General features: G+C 39.7%; 1 protein-coding gene across 14 annotated transcripts in view; it reads right to left on the reverse strand.

The window, feature by feature from the left end:
• The window catches only part of LOC122973341 (collagen alpha-1(XXV) chain), a 149868-nt gene that overhangs the window by 22358 nt on the left and 101650 nt on the right, over positions 1 to 25860 (reverse strand). For 11 of the 14 annotated variants that reach the window (XR_006399985.1, XR_006399984.1, XM_044340772.1 and 8 more), the window contains exons 7-14: positions 19973 to 20044; positions 19207 to 19323; positions 18001 to 18036; positions 11562 to 11588; positions 9842 to 9886; positions 7752 to 7796; positions 7059 to 7085; positions 4222 to 4266 (exon numbers count right to left, since the gene is read on the reverse strand). Coding sequence is in view for 12 of the 14 variants with exons in the window: in XM_044340772.1 (XP_044196707.1) it covers positions 4222 to 4266; positions 7059 to 7085; positions 7752 to 7796; positions 9842 to 9886; positions 11562 to 11588; positions 18001 to 18036; positions 19207 to 19323; positions 19973 to 20044 (414 nt within the window). In the remaining 2 variants the exon portion in view is untranslated. Of the gene's footprint in view, positions 1 to 4221; positions 4267 to 7058; positions 7086 to 7751; positions 7797 to 9841; positions 9887 to 11561; positions 11589 to 18000; positions 18037 to 19206; positions 19324 to 19972; positions 20045 to 21022; positions 21083 to 25860 lie in introns of all 14 variants that reach the window. The other 3 variants (XM_044340774.1, XM_044340782.1, XM_044340780.1) reach the window with 3 other exon arrangements.

Raw genomic sequence — 25860 nt, forward strand, 5'->3', positions numbered from 1 at the left:
GGCAACCATTTAAACCTTTTTTTGTTGCATCTCTTAAGGTAGTGTATTGAACTAAAAGGAGACAGAGCTACTTATATCACATTTTTCCAGCGAAGTCATCCAGACGTCCAGAACCCAGGCCTTTCCTATGCACTGCATTACTACTGCAGTGTACAGTAAAAACAGACATAAAACAAGGGGCCAATAAGCGTAATTATGGGCGGTTGATGGGAAAAGGGAGTGGGAAGAAGGAGACTGGGTCTTTAGCTCTGGTGTGGACTCTGTGGTTTCACTACACATACGCCTCGCGCTCAGAAGTTGCTGAAGGAATGCCTCTTGCCCTCAGCTTTTTATGGGAGTCATTATGATGCATAGCACACAAGGCATGTTTAATTGCGGCATTTTTTTTTTGCAGACAATAAAATGTGTTACTGTTTACAGCTGGGCTTTGTTGCATACTCAAGGGTGCCTCTATCCCCTATCTTAAAACTTATCATTCCAATTTTTTTATAGACGTTTTCACAAGTTTTTACAGATTTCATTACGGGTTCAGAAGATCTGAGAGGATGGAGTTTTACAGTTAAATACAAAAACAGCCTCCTCATATTACGATATAGAAGATGAATGAAAGCCTTTTACATGATTGAACATCATGAAATAAAAATGTTTTGGGCAAATACGTGAGAAACAACACGGATGTTATGTTGTGGTTGACCTAAGAATTACAATAAAACAGGAAACTTTATACTAAACCCCATACTCTGGCTTCTTTGTGTCTTGATTGAATAATTGTTTCAACAAAACAAACATCAAAGTCAGCGCTGGTTTACACCTGTTGCTTTCTGGCAGGGATTGATGTGCAAGAATGCCTCACATCTGCATTTAATTCTTACATCTGATACAAAAAAGAAACTACAAAAAGTGTCACCTTGTTAAACTCATAATCAACCTATTGACTCAATGCAAGCACTGTTAACTTTTGTTCAAATGATTAACCCAAGCAGCATTATACAATAAAGAGCTAATGTTGTAGAAAATACAAATTTACTGCATGGTGTGCACACTTCTAACCTAAAAGCCACTGTGACCTTTGTGAAAACAAGTATCAGAGGTTGCCTTAAAAGCAATTAACGCTACTGCTGAAGAGCTAAACCCCAGTGACATTTTCTGTCATGACAGACCTAACACAAGTGACACTAAGCTTAAGAACCAAGTGAGAGTTCTCACTAGTTAAATCTATTCCAAATGAAGTACTATGAGATGGAAAAAGCGGGGGAGGTGGGAGGTGAGTTGAGGTGTGGCACAGAGTGCTGAAATGTCCCACTTGGGCCAATTACCGTGCTGAGGCTACAGCCTGTGATTAAACCACAAAGCAGAGCAGGATGGAGAGCTGTCACCACAGCTCCACTTCATTATGGGCACCCAGAGCTGTCGCTGCATATTGGCATTTAAAGATAATAGCATGAAGATCTTATAATGTATGCTTGGTAAATCAGGCCATTTTCCAGCTGTTTGTCTGGTGAGAGCGCCTGAGATAGAGAGAATTAATCTGCGAGCGATGAAGCCGAAGCAGAGTTGTGAAAAATCGAACCATTAAATGCCGCCAAAGCCTTCAAAACACGACTGTTACTCAACATTATGATCATTAGTAAAGATGACCAAATTCAGTGGCCTCGGCTGAATTTCAACCTCAGTCACTGAGTTGGGATGTATGTGAGGCAACACAGATTATGATTGGGCTCCCTGGGCAGAGTGGCACTGCCAACAGCTGAAACGCGGCCAGTTCACAAGAGCTTGGACCGGATCTTGGGACTCAAAAATTATACCAACCACTGTGCCACACTGGCACCAGAGCCAAATGCTCACAGCCTGGAAGTTCCCAAAAAGTAATTCAAGAGTTTACTTAGATTTATTTTTCTGAAGGAATTTTCCTATCTCTTTTCAACAAGAAGAGTCACAGTTAATTTCACACCTTGTTAAATACATTAGAAGTAAATGGTTTAGAGCTAAAGCTTTAAACTGTGCTAATTTGTGTTTTTAGTGAGTCCAGAGATGGACACACAGAGACAGCTGGAAACATTACTCTTTTGATTTTATGATGGCTTATGAAAGCAACACAGCTGGTAATATGTTACATAAATGTGTTGTATATTATAAATCCACAAAACTTCCGGTTAATTAACTTTTTTCATATTCCAGAGTGCAACAGATTGTGTGTTTAGGAAAAAAGAGACATTTACATTTGTGCATTTAAACTTGTGTCAAAAAACGAGCATGCATGTATATCTGTCCTGTCATTTAGTCTCTTTCACACTCTGCAGATCCCCTGACGTCAAAACAATCTCCCTTTGTATCAAGCAAAGTCCGGTCCAACTGCTTGCTCTGCCATTCCTCTGTCCCTCGTGTGCTCCCTGAGGTCTCCCTGCTCACCAAACTGAAGCTTTCACTGCCTCACCTCTCACCCCGTGTTACCACATTTTCCCCCGTAGTGCGTGCTGTGTTTTGTTAACTTTGGCATCCTCAGCATGGAAGACTACAAGATGCCCTCCCCCTCATCTGTCCTCTATGCTCTGGTTTCCTCTTCTACCCAGCGAAGCAAAATATCAGAGAAGAGGCAACTGATTAGACACAAAAACTCTGTTGTCCACATGATGACAGGAGAATAACAAGCTGATTTCTCTTCTAATAGTCTATACGTGCATGTGTTTGAACGCGTATGGGACATTTTCTTCACATGCACTGAAAAATCAATCATTCCTTTGGGTGTCTGACATATGTTAAACTCCTCTGGATGCCAAATCTAGTTATACCTTGATTGAAAAGCAATTATTCCTGCCATATGCTCAAAAAGTCACTTTTAGATCTTTTCACTGAAAATGAGGTAATCCTATCCATACTAATGAAAAAATCTCTCTCTGTTCCCAGCTCTTTACAGCACCTTCTGTATGTTTTTACTGCAAAATAAATGAGTACGCTCTTGAAGAACGAATGGCAGGTGACTGGCTACAGAAGTCTGAATTCTCATGACACTCAATTCCATTTTTTCCTTTTTTTTTTCTTACTCCTGCAGCGAAAATCCATCATTTTTTTTTCACTTTCACTGCACTAAGGTAGACCAGATCAAAGCAATGCTTGAGCTGCAAAGTTTTATCGCCCTCCACTTTCCTTTTTGTTCACTCATTTTCCACAGATGATATCCTGCATCTGTTTCCCTCGAATTGTGTCTTTCTTGGCAGCCGTGTTCGGCAGTCTTTTAAAAAAAACCAGATTACCCATAAAGTGAGAAGTTATCAAAGTTGCTCACCGCCGAACAGCAATAAATTGGCAGTGACATTTTGAGTACACTGCTTCTACTGCGCTGCTGGTCTATCAGTTATGTTTTGTTTTTATACCAAACTCAGTATTTCTAGCAAAAAGAAGCATCCGGTGGGTAAAAAAAACAGTATTTTGTGTCTGTTCTCAGCAATTGTGTTACTATTTGTTGGCAACTTTGAGAAGAATCTTTATCTTTTCCCAGAAGCGTGAGCCATTTTTGTACAGGCCTATTTGAAGCTGAATCAACATTTTCAAAGAAGCGTTTATTCCAATCCATAATTGTTTTCTGAAATGCAAGGCTCCAATTTTGTCACAAGGTCGACCAATACAAATAAGGCTGTGACCTATTTTCACTCCCAACTCGTAGTTTCATAAATGCTGCTTTGACAAAATAATAACAGCAAAGGCGGCGTGACAACTTCTGGATAGGATGCATCATCTGCCTCTGGACATGATGTCAGTGTACTAATACAAAACAAAGAAACGTTTCCCGAAAACAAAAGCTTTTGGACAGAAACATGAATCTATTACTTCACAGAGCAATCTGTCCAGCAGAGCTCTACTCTGCATTTTAGTTAGAAATGGATCCAAACTTGACAAGCTGTCTTGATGATAAATGGTACCAAATTAATGCAAGAGCCATCCAACCAGAAAATGTAACGTCAGCGTAGCACAGCAATTAAGTCCACATTAAGCACAAAGGATGCACCAAGTGCCAGGATGATTGCTGTTGTGTAGCTTTGACTACAGCTGATGGCACTTGACCTCAGCTACTTCTGCTGCCGCTCTCCACAGATCTCCACTCAGATGGCTAACATTAACTTTTGTTTTAATGCTTCCCGGCCACAGTCAGACTCTCTGCTGTTCCTCTGAGCTGGATCCAACACATAAACACAGAGAGTGAAAGGTAGGGTGGAATTTACATACCTTCTCCCCCATATCACCTTTCGGCCCTTCTTCACCCATATCGCCCTGTGATGAAAAAAATCACACAAAGAGAATCATATTCAGTCTTTTGGTCACAAGAATGTATCAGTTCTGAGAATCTAAACTCTAAAGAAAAAGAGCTTAAACAGGATTTTCAGATTTCTCAAACAGGCATAACACACAGTAGACATTTGCCAAATGTTCTGCTTTTTCTCTGACCGCCTTGTAAAACAGTATAATAGATGTTTGAAGAAAAAGCCAAGAACATCGTAGCAAAGATGAAGTAACATTACTGTACATGTTAAATTCACATTAGTCACTAACTGAGTCATCACACATGGTTCAAATATGACTGACGTCAGGTGACGTAACACACCCTGTGGGGTACAGGGCTTTTTTCTTATCTTTATTCAAGAGTGTGGTCTTTCAATTGTGGAGCATGATTTATTGATTTCATGTTCAGATTTTGTAATTCTTTCCCTCATACCCTGTCCTCACACTCAAACAGCCCCCGCTTGTGCTTAGATTTGTTCTGCTCCTGCTCAAACTGTGCGCTTACACTCATGTATTGTTGCTTGCACAGATTCCCTGTTCCAGCTTCTGCCCTTTTTCTCACATTCAGGCTGCTTCTGTGCGTTAATGAAACATCTACTCTCAGATTTCTGCTCTCGGATTTTTTGTGCAACAACCCTGTCAAAATCCCCCCAACCAATAGAAAGCCAGGTGTGGTTTTGACCAATGAAATGATCTCTGCCTCCTTGCGGGCGCGTTTGCTTTACTTTTTACAGCGTCCTGTACGTGCAGTTACTCTTTAGCCGGGTTCATCCACTCCCGCCCTCCAGGCCATTATTAAATGTACTTCGCATGCTTTCTTTCTTACTTGACTTTTGGAATAAAAAGACAATTAATATATATACCAGCACCTGTACTTTTTACTATAAAAGCTACATGCAAAAGTAGCCATATAGCACATGCCTGAGTGCAAGGAGAAAGGCTGAAGCTGGAGTAGGAAATCTGAGTGCAAGCATAAAGTTTGAGAAGAAGCAGAGCAAATCTAAGTACAAGCAGGGACTATTTGAGTGTGAGGGCAGGGGTTTGAGAGAAAGAATTACAAAATCTGAACGTGAAATCAATAACTCATGCTCTCAAATTGAAAGACCACATTCTTGAATAAAGATTGGGAAAAAGCTCTATAGTGGGGCATTGTGGAGGTCCTAAACCCCTGGCATTGACAACTGTCACTTCTTAATTCATGACTTGCCATTCAATCAGTATGAAAAAGACTGCTGCTTTTGACAGAATATGTATCACTGCACTGCTGATAAATCAAATTGATTTTATACTGAGAACATGATAGCCTTGTATGTTCTTAATTTGAAGGTGAAAAGCAAATCCAATGATTTTTTTTAAAAAGAGTGGTGTCCTTGCTCTTTAGTTAGGTAACAAAGTCCAAAACAGTAGTTAACAGATCTGGCTCCTTTCAAACTAAAGTCTCATAGTAGCTACTTTGGAGTGAAGTCATTAAGATTAAATTAAAGTTGTGTTGTTTTTGTCAGGGACCTGATCATTTCACATTTGAGAAATCCAGATGATTTTATATGAAGAGAATGATAGCCTTATAGGTTGCGAATCATAAAGTTTATAGCACTTCGCAGGATTATAACAGTTGTTGGGCTTGACATCAAGTCTTCATCAATTTAGATGCCTTTCTTTTATTTGTTATTAGAAGCTAGCATTACTACCAGCAGTCAGGATTTTAAAAAAACACAGTTGTTTTCTAACTTAAGAGCAATGAGGCTAACTAATAAAGTCAAAAACAGCACTTTATGTAACAGATCTGGCTCCTTTTAAAATGAAAACTCGTAGTACTTTAGAGCAGTGATTCCAAACCTGAGGGCTGTGGCCCTCTAAGGGGTTGCAGGATAAATCTGAGGGGTCTTATGATGATTAACAAGATTGTAAATAAGAAAATAAACACTGCTACACAAACTGTTTATTTTGTTCAATCTGTGTTTTGCATTGCTTTAGCATTTGCTGGCTAAAAAGGTTGGGAAACTCTGCCTTAAAGTCAAAATTATAGAACAAAAGCAGAGTGGATAAGCTAAGAGACAAGACAGCTTCACACCGACTTTGACTGTGGAAATCAATCTACCTTGTCAGACCATTTTAGTTATATTTACAACTCTCTGTGGGGAGCTAACCTCACATCAATCTCCACTAGATGCAGTTTCTATAACTGTATATTGAACCATTATTTTCAGCCTGCTAACTCTCCACAGGACACCCATAGCGCGATCCGCGGTGGTTGCTAGGAGATTGTGACCGCACAGCCTCATTATCACAGTGAATCAGGTGTGTTAATGATGGGGAATAAATCTCTGATTTGATGAAAACTTGGAACAACAACTGTGAACAACTGCCTGAAGCCCAGTTCTGTGGTCGATGAGGCATACTGAGTCATCACCTCCCTCCCCAGGCTGCCTCGCTCCCAGCACTGTCAGTGTTCACACCTCCCAGCAAGTAAGGGCACCATCGGAATTAGAGGAAGGACAGAATAAGGCTGCTTTTCTTCACAGAGGCTATTGTGTGGGTTCAAGTTTTCTGGTCTCCTCCAAGGCTCGAGTTGGAGAAATTGGGTTCAGTTTTGTGACTCACTGAATCACTGACTCACTGATGGCCAAATCTCAGAGGGGAGCACCACTGAAAAAAACAAGCTGGAGCTGTGAGAAATAAAGTGCATAGCTGCTGTCATTTTATAATGACGGCTGTTCCAACACATGGCTGGGTCTCAGGCTGATGTGAGCAATAATGTTTGGGGATCTGAATTAGCACTTTACCTTTTCACCTCGCTCTCCCATTTCACCCTGTTGGGAAAGAAAGCAGAACATTAAAGACAGAAAAACCTCAGAGGGAGTTGGGTTCAGTTGGGGAATTATTGCAGCCACTAAGCTTTAGATGGTATCTGAGGTTAAATTCATGTTAGATTATGGAAATTCTCTCATGTTATGGCTGCTTTTTCCCCAGACAGACCCTCAAGTGTCAGCTTTTTGAGGTATTTTACAACTTGCACAGTCATTACAAAATGTGTCAATATTAACAGGTAATAATGCCAATTCTAATCATAGTTTTCCACAGTTACACTGTAAAGTTAGTTAATGAAAACTTGTGTGTATATGCTACCATCACATTTAATTAAACACATGGATGACTGCGTTGAGGGTGACATGTGCTTATTAATATTTTGGCATATGCAGAACATATTTTTTCTTGTGAAAGCAATTACCCAAAGAACATAAATTAATTGATATTGGTTCTTTTTCCAAAAATCAATGCAAAAAATGTATTTAAAAAATAATGAAATGAAAAATGGTCCCAAAAGGTCAAAAAGTATGATGAAAAAAATGGCAAAAGTTGCCTTAAATTTGAAAACGAAGAGAAGAATTATAAATGACTTGACGAAATAAAAAATAAAAATATGGACACCATGAATTTGTAAGAATAAGAGCACACAGAATATGTGTGCACCAGACCTTGGCTCCAGGGACACCGTCCAATCCTGGGATGCCAACATCCCCCTATGGACAGCATAACATACACACAGTGGCTGCACTCAGTGGGCTGTTTCAGCAATGTGAACTAAAGGTCAGGAGATTAAAAAAAAACTTTTTTCCCAGTTTATAGATAACCTTTAACCTTAACGGAGGTTAAGTTTGTGTCGCGCAGGTGTTATGCATTTGCAGGATGGCTGATAACAGAGCGGTAGATAGGATAGATAGTGTATTTTACTATACTGCAAGGAATGGGCTTGAAATGATTCTGCACATGTTAATGTAATGTCAAATATAAAATTCCAAAAAGTTTAACAGTGTAAAATGTTAAAACCGCAAACTAAGTCTGAAAGAAGAGAGGATAAACAAGCTGATTAAAAGTTTAATTATCTCTGGTTTGGTTCTTTACATGAGTAAAGGAAGAAAGCCAAGTCCATCTGATGAATGCCAGCATCCCTTCTCTCTGCGGCTCTAACCCAGAAACCAACTTCAGTCCGTCTGTTGCCAGAAACAATTAACCTCCCAACCTTTGCAAAGCTACCGCATCATTAGGCTTTTTAGAAGAGTAGCAGCTATTCCTCAACTCAGACAGACAACTTTGACCGGATGACGCTGATTAATGTAGCCAGGATGGAAAATAAAGCAAACTGTTGGATAAAACTACATGTCAATGTGCTGCCCAATACTGCCTATGTTGTGATTAATACTGGCTTACTGTATATATTGTATATTTTTCCTTCTGCTTTCTAATTGATATAATTTTTGAGTCTTTGATGCTTCATGACTCTGCATGAAGCATTGTGGGAATATCAATGTGTATGCTCCCAGTATAGGGTGTATCCCCTCCTACGTTATGAATGCTGGAATCTTGTATCATCTATCAGCCCACATATGGGAGCCATTGACATAATGATGATGATATATTGCCATAATGATGATGGAGTCTGATTAAAAACTTTTAAACTGGGGCTGATAAGGTTTGCATTAGTGATCATCCCCCTTTAGTGGATATCTATTTCAGATCAATAAGATGTCTGCCAGTCAACCTGCCACTGCTGGTAGAAGAGCTTTAACTGCTTTGGAGTTCAACTTTCTGCATGAGTGACACTTACATACCATAACGGATTCAGTTTTATAACTGCATTGCACAGCGTTGGGGTTCTATTTCATGGGTGCTGGCAAACCCCACTCCTTACACAAGTATGGAATTAGGTCTTCAGCTTTTGCTGTCTCCACAGTCAGTATGGCTTTCACTCCAAGATGAAACTTCTTTACTCTGGTTCTTATTACAGCCATGCGTGCCTCTCCTCTCATATATTTACAAATGTATGCTTGAGATTAAAAAGATGGCGCCTCTCAAATCATCTCCCCATTCGCTCTCGTCACTTATACCATCGTTCGCTCTGGAACAAATATGCTTTTCCATTTTTCCTCATTGTGACACACCTGCACTGTGTCTTCTTTATTCGACTTGAGAATGAAATGCAGAGATGAATTGAGAGTGTGAGCAGATTCGCAGGCAGCTCGGAACAGTAATTTGCGGTTAAGGCTCGAGGATGCAGCCCAAAGGATTTCTCCTAAATAGGATGGCGGTTTGAAATTGTCAGAATGCATGGCAGAACATTTCTAATATGAAGTGCAACACATAGCCAAAAAAGACTAATGAAAACTGTAAGTATGTTAAAGTGAGTCTTTTGAGGATAAAATACTTTCAGGTGTGGGTGGATTTCAGTTGTGATGGAGGTAGTATTTTGATTTTAGACGGGCTTCTCATTTAGTGTTATGAATAAATCAAATTACAATATGAAGAATATAGCTATAACTTAGTCTCGGACTCTCTTTTCAATAATATGACATGACTTGTCTCACTTGCAAATCATCTTGTTTCATTTATTATAAAATTATCTGGATTTGTCACTTTTTTTCTTAGAAAAAAAATCCAACTAAATAAGACAAAATGATTTGTTATTAGGGACAATCTAACTAATCAGTCTAACAACTCATGAACAGCTAAAAAAGTTGTAGAAATCATCAACTGTATTGTTTGAACCTTTTTATATGTGTGAGCTCACCTTCAGTCCATCGATACCTGGGATACCAGGAGGCCCAAGTGAACCCTGGGAAATAAATGCAAAAGCTTTTAGGTCTTATTATATAACACACTTCATTTGCATTGCAGAAAGCATTGGACACTGGAGTGTCATGGATTTCCATATAGAAATAATTACCATTCAAAAGAGTCAATATTTCTCTAAAGGACTAACTCAGCACATGACAATGAACTTCATCTTTCTATCTGCCTGTGCAAGGCCCAATCCATCGTTGAGTAGACTCAACAAGCCAAAGAAAGAGAAAGATACAAAAACTTAACAAAACTACCATCAAAGGTCAACACATCAGACACAAACAGATGTGGGATTAAACAGCCTGCAGACGCGCTCCTGAACAGGCCTGTCTATTGTTCCCATCCCCTCTTCTGCACGTACACGTGTGTGCTGATCTCACAAAAACCCCGCCAGAATAAATACTGCATGTCATATTTTAAAATCTGAAAAGTTATTGATGACATACTGTAGGCAGATGGCAAGACTGGGTGTTGAGAATAATTCCGTTGAGTTTCAACCTGAGAGAGTTTGAAAAAGCCTGTATACTACAGTTTTTATGTTTGCAGGTACTGCTTTAACTTACTTAAAGACGACAATTTATACTGAGGATGTACAAACATGTTTTAATAGACTCTCACTCTCTTGCATAGTGGTTTGCTTATGTTGGCTATTTGTGCCCCTTAATAATGAAAGTTACTGTTATCATGGTCTCAGTAGTAGATATAGTCTTTGTAAATCATATCAAGTTAGAGTTGGGTAAAAATAACAGTATACAGACTTAAACAAATTATATTTTTCATAACTGTGGGTCTTATTTCAGCAAAATATAATTTGGAATGCAGGGGAGAACAGACAGTGAACTTTACTCGGGTGGGAAGTTTCATAAAATGCATTGTTCCAACTTAGATCAGTGCAAATATACACCATGATTCACACTCTACTTCATATCATGTAATGACACCAAATCAATCACCAAGGTGATGAAACCGAAATAACTGTTGACGTGCCCCCTCTGCTAAACACAGCGCTACACCAGCAGCAGATCTAATTGAGTAGCCTCGGGGCCTGGCTTTTGAGTCATTAACACGGCGGTGTGTCATCATTGACCCCTCCCGACAGATGACAGCGTAGACAGGAAGTGTCTGATTGGGTTACACTGAACAAACACTGGCAGCTACCTGATGGCTGGATATGGCTTACATCTGTTCTTCACATCAGCGCCGCCGGGGACCCGCAGTCTATATCGCAGCAGTGTAGCTCCAGATTCTCTGTTCTCTGTCTGTCTCCTACTCTGTCACTCTTTTTTCTTTCCCCCCTCATGTTGTTAGAGCCTGAGCTCTCTTCTTATCTATTTACTTACCCTGTCTCTGCCCCTGTATCTGTAATCTCCAGGTAAATATATTCAACACCCTTTGGTGTTTAATTTTGTAGTCTTTGATTTTTTTTTAACAGTCATTTTTGTACAGTTACTATCACATCCAAAACATTATTCTAATACTAATGGTTTGGTTTATATCAAAACAAAACTAAGCATTATAACAGAGATAATATAGAAAACACCTTTTCAGTATGAGGTGTATTTTTGATAGTACTCAGTAGATAACTCACTCAGACAATCTCATTTCTTTTAATTTAAAAGAAAAGTTAGAAATACCAGTGAAACAAGAAATGATTCTCTGAAACTTACTTTTAGCCCCTGTGGCCCCTCAGGTCCCTATAAATGGGAAGAGAGACAGAAAGAGTGTGTGAGTGGAAGAGAGAGAGAGAGAGAAACAAAAAGAGTTCATGTCAGATGAAATAATATGATTTCACACAGCCAACACAGTCACAGTAGAAAGACTGGCAAGGCTTGTGTAGGATTTCATACAGTGAGAACACACCCTTCAGCCAGAACAAAATCACAGTCAGTCCCTTGTTTTATTCCATTGACGAAAAATTAAAACAAACTCACCCTGTGTCTTCTTTTCATTGAGCTCCACCATAAATATTAATCGCTAATGAGATCATGAATAAAAACTTCTATGGTTTTATCTTTTATGTTGATCTGTTTCTGTAATCGTTTTAGTGACTGTAAAAACTGTCTTGTTTGGCTGTTCTACATTCGATATCTACAGTCCAACACACAGAGAGGTTCATTACCTAAATGGGCCAATTGTTGGAAAGCCTTGCAAAAGTAATAAGTTAGGGCAAGAAAGGCGCCACATTCTGTAAGTGAGATTGAAATCAGTGATAGATGTGTCTGGGAGGACAGTTTGTATTTTCAACCTGCTGTTTACCACAGTGAAACTGAGGGCCAACGTCCTCCACCAGAATCTGCCTAAACAGCAGGACTTCTTTATGACTAAAATGAGAAACCAAGCTGAAAGTTAGTTCTTTCCATGTTGGCTACACAAGACTCTGAACTATTGCAGTACCACAGCAGTTCATCAACACCTTTACGGTTGGCTGTTATGACACTTCTTGTTGGCCAACATTTTTCTCACCCTCGGCTCAGAGTCTACGGTAAATTGTGCCATTTGGCTCATCACCTTCAGTTGGGTCAAGGCCAGACAGACCTTATGCCCTACAAGCCCTCCAAAACAACAACCTTGCTAGTTTTATTCTTGTTGATGCAGTATAATTGGAAAAACCAAAGATTTGGTCCCCTGATGAGTGTGAAAGTTTTGTGAATCTGTATTCATAAGTAGCCAATGACACATTCAGGTTGAAAAGTTTGACTGTCAGTGCAAATTTTTGTAAAGAAGAAGTGCAGCCTGGTGGTTGCCAACTTATGACTTGTGGCCAACGCACCGATGGATGCTTGGCTTAGCTAAAAGGACAATAATAAAGGACCAATTTTCTGAGAATAAACCGCTTGTTCCATCTTTCCTTGTTTAGTTTCTGTTGATGAAACAAGCTGATCACCAAGTAACCGAAGCTCAAAACTTTCCCACTCTTAATTCCCATTTTTACCAAATTAGCCTGTTAAAATCCGGGCAGCAACAAGTTCTCACATTTACAGAAACGGCCCACACAGTTGCAGCACATTTATAGTGCATTCCATCTACGCTTATGACAAAAACCTCAATGAACAACTTTCATTACACCAACCAACCAAGAAGAAGGTTTTCCTCTGCTTGCCTTTAAAAGCCTTTGTTAGCTATCTTCAGTTGGGTTTGGTAAACATGTTTATGACCCAATAGGTATGTGAGAGCATGTGCCACTCGCCTGAGCGCTAATTAGCTTGGCTACATCTGAGAGCACTCAGGAGCTACTGGCTGAAAGGAGATTTTTTTTTTTTTTATAAAGTCAAGAGCCCTTGTGGAAGTCTTGGTGTTTTGTTCTCATTTTTGGGCCCTGACATTGGCAGAAAAATAAAGTTAGAGAATAAGCCAAACATCTTTATGAAAAAGGATAATTATATCAACCAACAGTATTAATCATGATAGCACATGCTCAGCATCATACACCTTAGCTGCCTCATTTAACATTCATGAAGGCAAGGAATCCTCAAATGTGCTTTATCGACACCTGTTGAAGTGGAGTGCAAAGCACAAAGCGCTGAATGTTTTGTACTTTCATTCATGACTTGGAAATGACAATGAGGCAATTGACTGGTCAATTCCCACACGCAGTCAGCACTTGAACTTCTCAAGTCTGTATTTCTCGCATCTACAGGAAAAATATTTGGGCTGATCAAAGCGCTGAAAAGCTACATGTTAGAGCTTTGGAGTGCAGATTAAGAGCTTTTGTTCAAAGTTTCTGTGTCAGTCATGAGATCTTTGCAAAATAATGCTGTTATTTAGGTTAAATTGAGTGATTTTAGCCTTAAAGGAACATTACTCTTTTGAAAACCCAGGTCTTATTGTCTTAAGTTTGGCCAATGTAGTCATAGGTTAGCATAACACTGTGCTCACCACCATAATTGTAGAGATTGTGGACATGTGTGCTTTATTTAAACTGTGCACATGACTTTTCATTCTGAAAGACCTTTCAATCGCAGTAGCTATAATGCTATTGCTACTGCACAATTGTAAAAAGCTTGCAAAAAATGGATACAAAATGGAATGCAATAGATTATTGTGTTAATTAATTTTAATCTTCACCTTAATTTGTACATTAAAGTGGCCATTATCAATATTTTTGTTAACAATGGATTACATGACTGTTTATAGTGACAAACCAACAAAGAATTATCTCCAGATTCTGCGGTTCCCATCATCTCTACAGGGCTTTCTAGCATCTTTCAGCTCATTATTTTGGTTTTCCGGCCCACAACTTTACTGTTTTGGTTCAGTCTCATTGTGTTGTTCTCAGATGTAGCAGGCAGCTGTAAAAAGCTCTAAACACTCATTGTGCACTTTTTAGCTGACAACAATAATTAACAAAGTTAGTGGCTGGCAGGAAAACACATACAGTAGTTGAGCATTTAGCAGCTAAAGAGTCAGATATTTTCCTCAGGTGTTGGTAGAGACTAAAACCGAGCTAAAAGGAGAGTGAATATTATAATTTGGCCAGAAACATGACTCCAAACAAATACTAATGTTGCTCTGCATCCGCTGGATGTGTAAATAGGCAACATGCTAACAAGTTCGCCATTTCAGCTTAACAGGTGATGCCCCAAAGTGGCCAAAGAATGAATTAGGCTATTGCAAGTTTCAAATACGGTATCTGCAATTGGATTAGAATTTTTAAAGGGCATTTGAAGCTAATATTTCCTTGGTTCTCATTGGACTCCATTTTCCAGTGGATTGCTTCTGTCCTTTTCTAGTTACAGTGGTGAGTATCATATTATACTAGTCTATTGGCGGGACTGTTGCCAACATTGAGGTCTCTGTGAACCTAGGTGGTTTAATGATATTTTAATGATTTATTATTATGCAATGTAAACAGAGTTTACATTGTATAATTAGAGAAAATTTGGGGTTTTAAAGTCTAAGTGATATTTTTTAATTATATCTTAAATTTGGACTATCTAGGCAAAAAAGTTAGTTAAAATAAAAGGGATTCAGTCTCCTCCAATCTCCTCCAATTACATATCTAGTGGTGGAGTGTGGAGAAGGCTTTAAAACATGTACACCATAATAAAGAGACTTAATTATTTGAACAGTTAATAAATAAAACTGAAGTTTTGGGATTTTTGTAAATGCTAGATTCAAAAAGGTGTTTATTCTGGGGGAATTGTGACTTAAATTTACATTTAAAATTTTTGACAGGACCATTCATTCATTCCAGACAAGAGAAAAGAAGAGATGTTTTGTACCAGATTTAGCTACTTGCTAACTTCCATCAGTGATCCCTAGGCAGCTACCATAAACAAAACTTCATGACTCAGTATTTCTAGAGTCCTTGCAATGGTCCTGCCTATATGTATACTGGGTAAATATAAAGAACAAAAAGACTCAGATTGTAAAAAAAACAAAAAAAAACAAAAGCTTGAATTTCCTGTAAGAACAAACAGAATTGTTCCACACAAAAAATGCTCTCCGTTATTTATGTCAACATTTGCCACAACATTGTTTGGGTCCACCGAGCACGGCCTGAGCCATTTACTCACATCTTTGCTCCTCATGTTTGGCCTCACATTAAAAGGAAACTTAACAACATCAAAATACTATACAGGTATGTCCTCATTACACAAGCATATAAAGAAAATTGGTTTCCTACATGCATGCATGTTGTGCATTTTTTTTAAATGTCAAAGGTGAGTCACTGGTGCATTGTGGGTAGTTTTGGAATGAACAGAACGTTAAAGGGGAGCCGTGAACTTTTGCAGCATAATTGGAAATAACACCAAAAAGCAGATGGAGGACATTTTTTCACTTACCGGTGGAACACCGCAAACAATACACCACTGGTTTTCCATATTTAGTCTTTTTGAAGCAAAATCAAGTCCTAAATGAAAACTGTGTGCAAGGCTCCAAGCCACCTTTAGAGAGCTGAAGAGACCCCCTTAATTTACCCCAGAGAGACCTTATGGCACTGATGATTTTGAATTGAGTCCTGAAAATATTTCCTTTTTCTTCTTCTTCCCACCTCCCCCCTCCTCCCCGTTGTTCCACAAGCGCTTAATCCTTCTAACCAGCTCCATATGTCCTTGAAGGCTGCTGGAAAACTGTGGAATCTACTCTTGCCTCTTTAACAATAGCATCTACATCAAAAACGCTGAGCTGTGTCAAGTGGGCGCTAGCTCCTAGAGTACCATAAAAGAAGTAAAAGTTGGTTAAGGGTCAACCTCAAAATCCCTACCTTGAGCTCACTTGTGGAGATCTAAAAGTGCCAATCAAAGATTATCCTTTCAGCTTGCTGCACAAAGTGGAGTCTATCAGTCTAGTTGCTTATGCACATCCAATTAATATTGATTTTCAAAGGACAATCAAGGATGTGGACTGGCATTGTGTGTCTGGATAGAGAAGTTTTGTTTTATTCCCTCTCTAGAGGCTCAACAACCAAAATGATCATTTACAGAAACTTTTCTCTCTACTCCATTATCTTATCATTACAATGTTTTTCTCCACGGAGGAGCAAACAAACCGCTGTTGGCTGGATGAAACAGAAGCTATCTGAAACTCAAGCCACCTGACAAACCTGCACACTGGTTTGGACTGTGTTTGAGCGGCCATGTCACATCTTTTTACAACCTCCAGGACATGCTCATCTCAAGCTGCTTTACGGTAGGGGATTGATTTCCAAATGATGACATTATTCCTTGTTAAAAGTACATTAGTGTCATGCTGTGTGTATACTCGTGAAATAGTATGCCTTATTTCAAGAATTACAGTGAGCAATGCATATTTTTTACTCAAAGCTCTGTGCCTGGCCTCTCAGCTCATTTTGAATGTGATTCACCATTCATCTTCTGGAGAAAACACTCCAGCCGCTGCCATGAGTGGTTGTGTAAGCACTGGAGACTTATGGGAGTACACCTGGGACCATCTATTGCAAATTTGACATTCATGACACTGAATTTCAAAACAAAACTGCGCTGCTTACACAGCTATGAGCACAAAGGTGATAAATGGATAAAACATATTTACAGCCAACAAAAGCAGAGAAGTTTAGCGACATAAAAACAGAAAGAGGGAGTCAATTTAACAAAATGTAGCGTGTTAAGTGATCTCAAAATGATAAGCAGCTTTAGCTTTCTACCCCTCTCTCTCTGTCTCTAGTTAATGTGTCTATTTAAGCCTCGCCACCCTTTATTTTCTCTGTCCGTTCCTTTCCAGTACACCAACTTTTTCCACACCATAGGTCCGAGGAGATGGAAATCAAGAGATGAAAGCCCTTGATAGCACCTTCTCTGTCAGCTTCACTTACCCTCCCCTGCACTTGTGAAAACTGACATCACCAAGTGTTTTCACATGTCACATTTTCCATCCTTGCTTTCTCTGGAATTTGGCTTGACCAATTTGATACAGCATTTATGAGGAAATCTTAATCAAATGCTTTATTTGCTGAACACCACAAGCGGTATCCAGTTGCTGGTAACTGGAACGGCTTATCCCTACTGTATAAGGGGTTTTGTGGGTGAAAACATTTTTGCAGTGTATCATAAAATGTGCCATTAATAGTCACCGTAGTATCCATAAACCACCTTATGAGTATCTCGGAAATTTAATCTACTTTTAACAAGACTATGAGTCTACGGCCATGCAGTCGGCTCTGTGAGGCTGTTCACAGCAGTTCTTTAAGCTCAATGCTAATGTCGGCATGCTAACATCTTCTCAGTGACAAGGAGATGAAATGTTCATCATCTTTTAGTGTGTTATCACGCTGACATTTGCTGATTAGCTACTAACACAAAGTACAGCTGAGCTAATGGGAATGTCATTAGTTTTGTGGGTCATTAGTCATAAACCAAAGTATTGGACAAAGTGAAATTTTGACTGGCTGCTGCTGGTAGATTCCTTATTTACCATACAGACATGACAGTGGAATCTGTCTTCTTCTCTGGCTGGTTCATTAATCAATGTCCCATTCAGCTAGTTAACTTTTGGCCAGAAAGTGAACCAGCAAATTTCCCCAAATGTTGAACAACACAGCCTACATTTCAAACAATTCCTTGATGCTAAACTGCTAACTAATATATATGCTCAGCTGCTCATCATGATCAAAATGTGATTCCAAAAGTAAAGGTTTGTGCTTACCATGGGTCCTGTTTCTCCAGCCTGCCCTGGGTCACCCTATAGGAAATACAAAACAGCCAGTTAATAGAAGAGCAGTGGTTTTTTTGAAAAGTTGAGAACATGCATGGTGTTTTAAAAGTATTCTAAACAGTATTTAGAGTAACGTCCTATTTTCTGGCAAAAAATTACACTGTTTTCCACATTATGGTTGAATTCCCCCTTTCTTTTAGTGTTTAACAGCCACTATGGTGCATAGCAGCCAGGTTGCCAAGTGGAGCTCAGCATTGTCCAGCTCATATACCATGTTGGCTTGGAGGTATTTATCATGCTGTGCCACCTGTACCCTTCAACGTCTCTGTCCAATACCCTTGTTCTAGTCTCTGCTTTTGGTTCAGACCTGGCTCTTGGATGTGGATGTTCCTGCATTTCTCAGGGTAGAAAAGAGACATATGCCACGTCCAGATTTCAATGCCAAAGTCGTGCTTGGACATTATTCCATTTTTGCCTCTTTGTTACATTTACGGTACAATTTTTGTGACTATTCCTAAGTGATTCATGGCAGAAGAAATAAATCATTAAAGAAAAAAAGCACCACAGAAAGAGAGGTTTAATTTATTGGAAAAACTCAACAACTATTGCAACTGCAACTGGAAGAACTGAAACCAATAATCATTAAAAACTTGGAAAGATGCGCATAAACAACACTTAATATTTTTGCACTCCCACTGTGAACTCTGCCAAGACAATAAAGATCAGCTGGAGCTCTCGGAGGGTTTTATGGTGGAACATAATTGACAGGCCTGTGTCTTCTTTCCCTCACAGGCAGAGCACATAAATGTGTGATGCCAGTGACAGGCTTAAAGACATGGAAAAGGTTACGTTATAATGAAAAACAACCAAGTAAACGTAAATCCATAGAGTAAAGTGTACTCTGGGGAGCATATTCATGTTTAGCTAAAGACATTAGGGCAATGAACTGCAACATAGCTTGTCTAGTCTTCATTAGAAAGCTTTTCATTGGAATAAACCCTCCCGGCATTGAGTCAAAGTCAAATTCAATATGAGTAGAAAAACAGCTGAACTCGTTTTCCTCTTACTGGAAACAATACAGTATTTTTAAAGGACAATTCCAGAGAATTTTGCTGATTCAATGTTGTATTAATAACATATTGACTGCAAAAAATGTAATCAGTGTTCTCCAGATTTCAGGTGAAAATCAATACTCACTGCCAGACCAGGTATACCTCTGGGCCCATCCTTTCCTGTGTCCCCTGGAGGCCCCCGGGGGCCAGGTGGGCCCGGTGGCCCTGGAGGCCCGGGTGGTCCTGCTTGTCCCTGATCTCCCTGTGTGGCAAAATAACACATTTCAACATCATTATGCTGTGATATTGTTGGATCCACTGAGACTGGAGCCACTGTAGTTAAAATGATAATGAAGAGAGAGTAGTGGAATGATCTCGTGGGTGGCTATGAGCTGCCTCCATTCATAACATGGAGGAGAGTTTGCATCTTGGATCTAATGGCTGACGCTAGCATACAACAATGATGATTGTGCTGTAATTTATCTGATTTATAGCTCAAATATTAATCCCTTAAAATGTAAGCATTCCCAACTGCACTTAATGAGATGAATATGAGTTCTGCATAAAAAAGTCACATTTGTCAGTGTAGAGCTACAATAATCAGGGCAAAAAACATACTGAGGTCTGTGGTCCATTATCATACTCAGTTATAAGAAATTCTAAGAGAATACTCTAACTTGCAGGAAAAGTGCTTTAAGTGGTGCCAGGACAGTAATTCATTTTACTTTAATATAACCGTGTTTAAAGAAAGACATTTCCATATTTTCCTTAACAATAACAGAAGAAGTGTAAGAGCACTTATGACAGGTCTGCTTAAAGGCTTGCATGCAAACTGCAGAATGGCCAGGGAGAAGTGATTCGGTGAGACTTGGCACGGAGGACAGACAGAAGAGTGAGGACACAGCCACTACCTTAATGAGCCGCCGCTTTATGAGCTGCTGGTCAGCGGAAAGAAAGCCATGATTGATCTTAGGGAAGACCATCTGAGCAGGTGTGTGAGGTCAAGAGGTCGAAGGTCAGAGGTGAGAGAAGGTTGAAGAAGGATGAGGTCCCAGAAGAAGGAGGAGGAGGAGAAGGAGGAAGGCAAATGCAAAAAGAAACAGATTTTGTTAGAAAGGCCTGTGTTCATGAACCCCGGTCCAGCGCCTTCACAGACTTGGGAGAAATCCACACTTTTCCACCATGGAGGTGGTTTGCTTCGGAAGTCTGGGCTTATTTTTTGGAGCCAGGGCCCATAATTACCACCTCAGGGGTGCGAGGGCGCCACAACAGACTCGCAGTCCCCGGAAAAATGGGAATTTCTCCTCCTCTGTGAAAGTGCTGTCATCATCATCAACGTGCCTGCTGCTAATTCAGACCCCGGGAGCTGCACACACTGAAACCAGCGTGGTCGACCTTCTGAGTTGAGGTTGATTTCTAACCTTGTTCCTTTCAATGCATGCATTATTCTGCTAGTATCCATTGGTATTAAGTGACTTCATCTATCTCTGAAACAATCCTGAAGGCCAAATTGGTGGATTGAAGGATTTGTGGTCAACCATGGGCATGAGTTTTAGAAAAACATTTTGCCACATTAGTTCATCATCGAGTATTCCTCTTAGAGTTCCTTCCATTCATTTTAGCATCAATGGACAAGAGCCAGACCATGTCTTGGTTTCAGGATGCCGATTCCTGTTCCAGTCAGCTACATATTACTGGGTTGTAAAAGGCCACCTTTGCTTTCAGTGGGGGACCTGGCATGTAGCACGGAACAGAAATCTCTTGAGTGAAAGACTGGTAATGGCAGTGGGGGAAGAGGATAACTGGTTTGACTGGCCGTGATTAATTAGATGGGATAATTAGATTGTGCCTTCTCCATCATCGGCATTTGAGAAGAAGGACCTGACAGTGATTCATTTACTCCCAGTGTGTGCTGCGGAGGGGTCGGACTGAGCAGCTAGGCCACACCACCACCGACAAACCTTGACAGTCAGGATCTGATTGCTGTGCAAAGCAGCCAGCGTAGGGAGACCAGGCAATCCCTAAAGGGACAAACAGCAGAACATGGCACAACACACAGATGACATTCAAACACTGGGTGAAAAAAAAAAACAGTTAAAAGAGGAAGAAGATAAGCATCCTACTTCTAATTATTCTTACCAGTGTGAGAAACAAGCCTTATGGTATGTGAAAATAACATGTTTGTGAGGGTTTTGAGGGTGGGATTGAAAAGAATTTCTTAATATGGTCAAAAGCCAACATGACATTTAAAAGTTTTAAGGGCAAGACATTTAAATCCAGACCTAAACAAGACCAACTTTTTATTTTAAAAATTCCCCATTTATAAATGTCCAAGTTTACTCTCCGCCATGAAACTGTGTGTGCAATGGCACTGCAACCACTGTGTGTAAAGTATGCAACAATATCATAGCTAAGTAACCATTTCCTCTTTTTTTCTCCCATATAAAACAGACAGAACATTTGCTGAGATGATTATCACACAATAGTCTTTGAGCTATAACATGCTGGTAAATGGAGAAGCAGTATAGTTCAGAGTTTTGGGCAACATAAAGGAACTGAGATATTCACTGGAAGTTCAATCAAATGGTTTCCAATTCCCTTGTTAACAGTCTTCATGACAGATGTGATCCACTCATGAAAACTGAATAAAGGAAGAAAGCATCGGGCTTATGGTTTATAGCTGGGTAGTAGCTTTAATCTGAATCCAGAAACATTGACATATCTTCAGTTTAACATAGTTTTGAATGTTTTGTTTCACTAAATGCACTGCATTAAGTTTCACTATCATTAGTCATTCTTTTTGTGGATATTGTCCATACTTTTGTCCAGACATTTTATTGCATGCCCGTTAAAGAAGGTCTCTGATTTGTGACGAGTCTTTTACAGTTACAATGCCACATAAATGTCCACTAAAACATTGATTCAACATTCACTAAACCCTTCCCCGAACAGTGATTGTCCAATCATAGTTTAGCAACCATGACTGGGCACAGCAGGCTTTTCAAGCTTTGGATTTCGCCACATGTCCAAGCAGCATGCATAGAGTTGTAGTTAGAGCGATATTTGGCATTTAGAGAGTTTGGAAGGTGGTGTCTCTTTTCAAAGCCTCTCCAAACCAAAGAGCTAAAGTGTAAGAAATTGATTAAACAGTGTGTTTATCTGCTTTAACATATAGTAAGCGGCAATTTTAGCATGTCCGGCTAAGTAGATTACTACTGAACCAACCTCCTGCCAAAGCCAAAGAGCACATCATTAACACATTTATTTGTAGGTTTACAGGTAAGGTAAACAAAAAAGAAAGGTAACGTTATTGGCTCTAATGCCAACTGAGATGGAGTTACATCACATTGATTCATCTGCTTCTTGAATACCCACTCTTATCATGTTAAAATTGAAAACTTATGATTTGAAAATATTACCAAGTAGGTAAGCTAAGCAGCTAAACACAGTTATATTATGACTGTTTACCTGGGACATGCAGATTCAGCCTTAGCCTTTTAGCACAACATTATGTATAAAGCCATCAAGTGCAGATCCCTTGTTTGTTTGTTTTTTGTTTGTTTTTGGGGGTTTTTTGTTTTTTTTTAATTAGTCAGGCAGGTAACATAAAAAAGTCATCCAGAGTTTGTTTTTAACCAACTCATTCAATAGTTAAAAAAAAGAGAGAGAGAATATGTATATTCTCTTGTTTATCGTTAGACTGATGGTTTCGCCCTTTAGACTGCAGGTTTGGCGCCACCATAAATAACCAACCTGAGTGAAGTATTTCTCAAAGACTGGCACACAGGCATAAACATGCCCTGTAAGAGATTGATCTTTTCTTATATTTAAACTTAAGATAAAATCTGGCCTATCCAAACATGGCTTTAGTGCCATCCCTCTGGTTTTTCAAAGATAATTCAAAAAGCATGGCTCATTAAGAATATGGCTTTCAAGGCAGGCTGATTTAATTCAGCCCTGCAGCAGAACAGAGCGATGGATACTCTTACTGTACACTGCAGACAATAGCCATGCTGTGTGTGACTGGGTTTGAAGCGCAAATATTTCTCAAGTTATTTACAACCTCAAACATATTGAAGACAGAAAAGTAAAACAAGTACTGGATTATGGTCAGGGGGGAATGGATGATACAAAGAGTTTGGGCATGGAAATGTAAAGTGGCGCATGTGCAGGCTGGCACTACTTTCTAGGTTGTAGCCTGTTTGCTTTTATGATCATTTTGATACATATGTCAGGGGAGACACTGGAGAAAAGCTGCGGCCAGGTTGTCAACCTCACCGCCCAACGTATGTTTGAAATGTGGGGGGAAAAAAAGACTATCTGACCAAAGCCAGTACATTAGTTTGTCTGTGGGACATGAGAGAAAGAGGAGAAATCTTAGGTGTGGGTTAGTGCTTACTCTGTGCTGCCTCTCTGCTGATGTCTATGTGTGAGAATGATAATGACATGGCGGTTGACAGAGAATCCTAACCATTTACAGATTGCTTTTGTTTTGCTTTTCTCTTCCAAAACGGATGTTGGTTATTTGGTGGGGAGCTCTATTGCTGTGTATGTGCCTGCAGCGAGATGACTGCAACTGTACTGTAGTAAACAAAAAGCCAGATATGAGGACAATCAGCAACAGCCGTCATAGGACACTGGCCAGAACCAGCATCTCCTCAACCACACCAAACACATAAAACATCCCAAGCAACTACAGGCTGTGGCATTTTTCTGAATATCTATATGTGGAGTGGATTACCAACTCTGTGCACAGATGGCTTTAATACATTTAAGAGAGGAATAATACATTCATTTGAAGCCTCAGATTTGGCATCGATATAATACATCAAATTTATCTCAAGTGAAGTTCATTTTAAGGCTCCTGATTTCATGTGCAAACAGCAGACGGTAAAACACTTCTTTGTTCACGACTGAAAAGTGAAATCCTGGAAACTACATAATCACAGCCTCTTTACTTTGGAAGAAGATTGCAAATTGGTCAGAACCCAAGATGTGAAAAGTAAAGCACTGGACAAACGAGGGCAGATTTTTTTTGTTAAATCTCAGGAATTTTTCCTCTAACTAAACTGCCACCCAGGAATTCTCCCAGCCTTTGCTTGACAGCTGTAGCTAGTGTCATCCCTCAAAAAGACCACACACCTTCCTTGGTAATACTTATAGCCAGTAACTGCTGTTAATTACATCCCACCAGTGGAGCTCGACCAGCAGCCACACATTTGTTTGTCAAAACTGGCCAATTTATTATTTGTTGCTTGGTTAACCTTTGACGTTTGGATGCGGCCTTTGACCTTTAGGGCCGACAAATGGCTGACCCTGACATGTGGGGAACAGGCAGAGGAAGTGGCCAAAGAAATTCTGCCAGCCATGTGACAATTCTCACACTGTCTTTGGCCATAGAGGCTGAGAGGTTTTGATTTGACCTCTTGACACAACCCTAAAAGACACACACATATTGCATATACATGCAAACACAAATAATCCGTCATTCAAATGAGTACACTGATTCTAGCTTGAAATCAAAATCTGCTTGGTTTTGATTTAATTTGGCAGACTGCAACGAGTAGAGGACATATTCTTGACATGCTCTGTTGTTTACATGTACCTCCATATGGGTTTAATTGACTCTGCACACAGTCAATACCGGCCATGAAATGAGCTTCATTTCCAGCCAGATAGAGTCAAGGTCAGGCAGCACTTGTCTTGTTCTGTCTTCATTTATTAAGGAAATCTTTCAAATACTGTTCCACTACATTTACCTACTAATCTAATGTGCAAAGTCAATATGCTATTCTGGGGAGCTAATATGATTTGGTGGTGACCTAGACTGCTTTCATGCCCCTGTAGTCCTTCATATGTGACTGTGACTGTGTGTTAATTTGTACCTGTTAGGGGACATTTTGCTGTAATTGGAAGTTAACAAAATGGTATCTTGAAGTGGACAGTTTATTTATTGACCCTGTAAGACAAATAGGACTTGGCTAGTCCCTGTTACAAATCTGTCAGTCAGTCACACTGCTATTTGCAAAGTAAAAATCATTTAACTGATAGAGACAAATGACTCCATTTCCTGGGTTGAAGGGGTAAAGATTATGGGTAAAACTTGGAAATTCTATCTGAAAGGCAGATGGTTTACTCCCCTCATTTCGGCTAGAGAGCAAAGATATTTCCTTTCTGCTTGTTTGCAGTGGTCCACTTCTTGCAACTATAATGATTATCCAATACTTCTTATATCATTGAAAATTAACTACGGAGATCACAGAGCTGCAAATGTGTTTGTCGATCTTATTATGGTCACCAATAAAAATGAAAGGCACCAGGAGATCTGCAAACTCTGTGAACTTGGCTGTCATTTGAGTGCCCGTGTGTAACGTAAGATGTATACCTTATCACTATGAGACCACTAATCAAATTTCACAGGGAAGGCCAGTTGTATTGACTTCCAAATAATAAGAAACGCGATACTTTGACGTGCAGAACTGGCCTGGAGGAGGGCTGACAAAGTTAATCGGCAAACTACTAACGTCTGGGTGGGCGCCAGTACAGAACTGGGATCAGATCCACTTGGGAGATGGCTGGTGTTCTGGTGACAAGACAAACCTTTGTGTTGTTGTGTTCTCTTGTCCTTGTGCTCTAACCTCTACATGCTCTCTGCCCTCCAGAAAATCAATTACAGGCATTCAAAGTGACTTTGACTCCATACGATCTACCCTTGATGACGACAGCAGATACAGAGGAAGTGAAAAGTGTGTGAACACGTGTGCACATGTGAGCCTGGTTATAATGCAGTCTAGTTTAA

The sequence above is a fragment of the Thunnus albacares genome, chromosome 22, assembly GCF_914725855.1.
Source record: "Thunnus albacares chromosome 22, fThuAlb1.1, whole genome shotgun sequence".
In the NCBI taxonomy this organism is placed as follows: Eukaryota; Metazoa; Chordata; class Actinopteri; order Scombriformes; family Scombridae; genus Thunnus; species Thunnus albacares.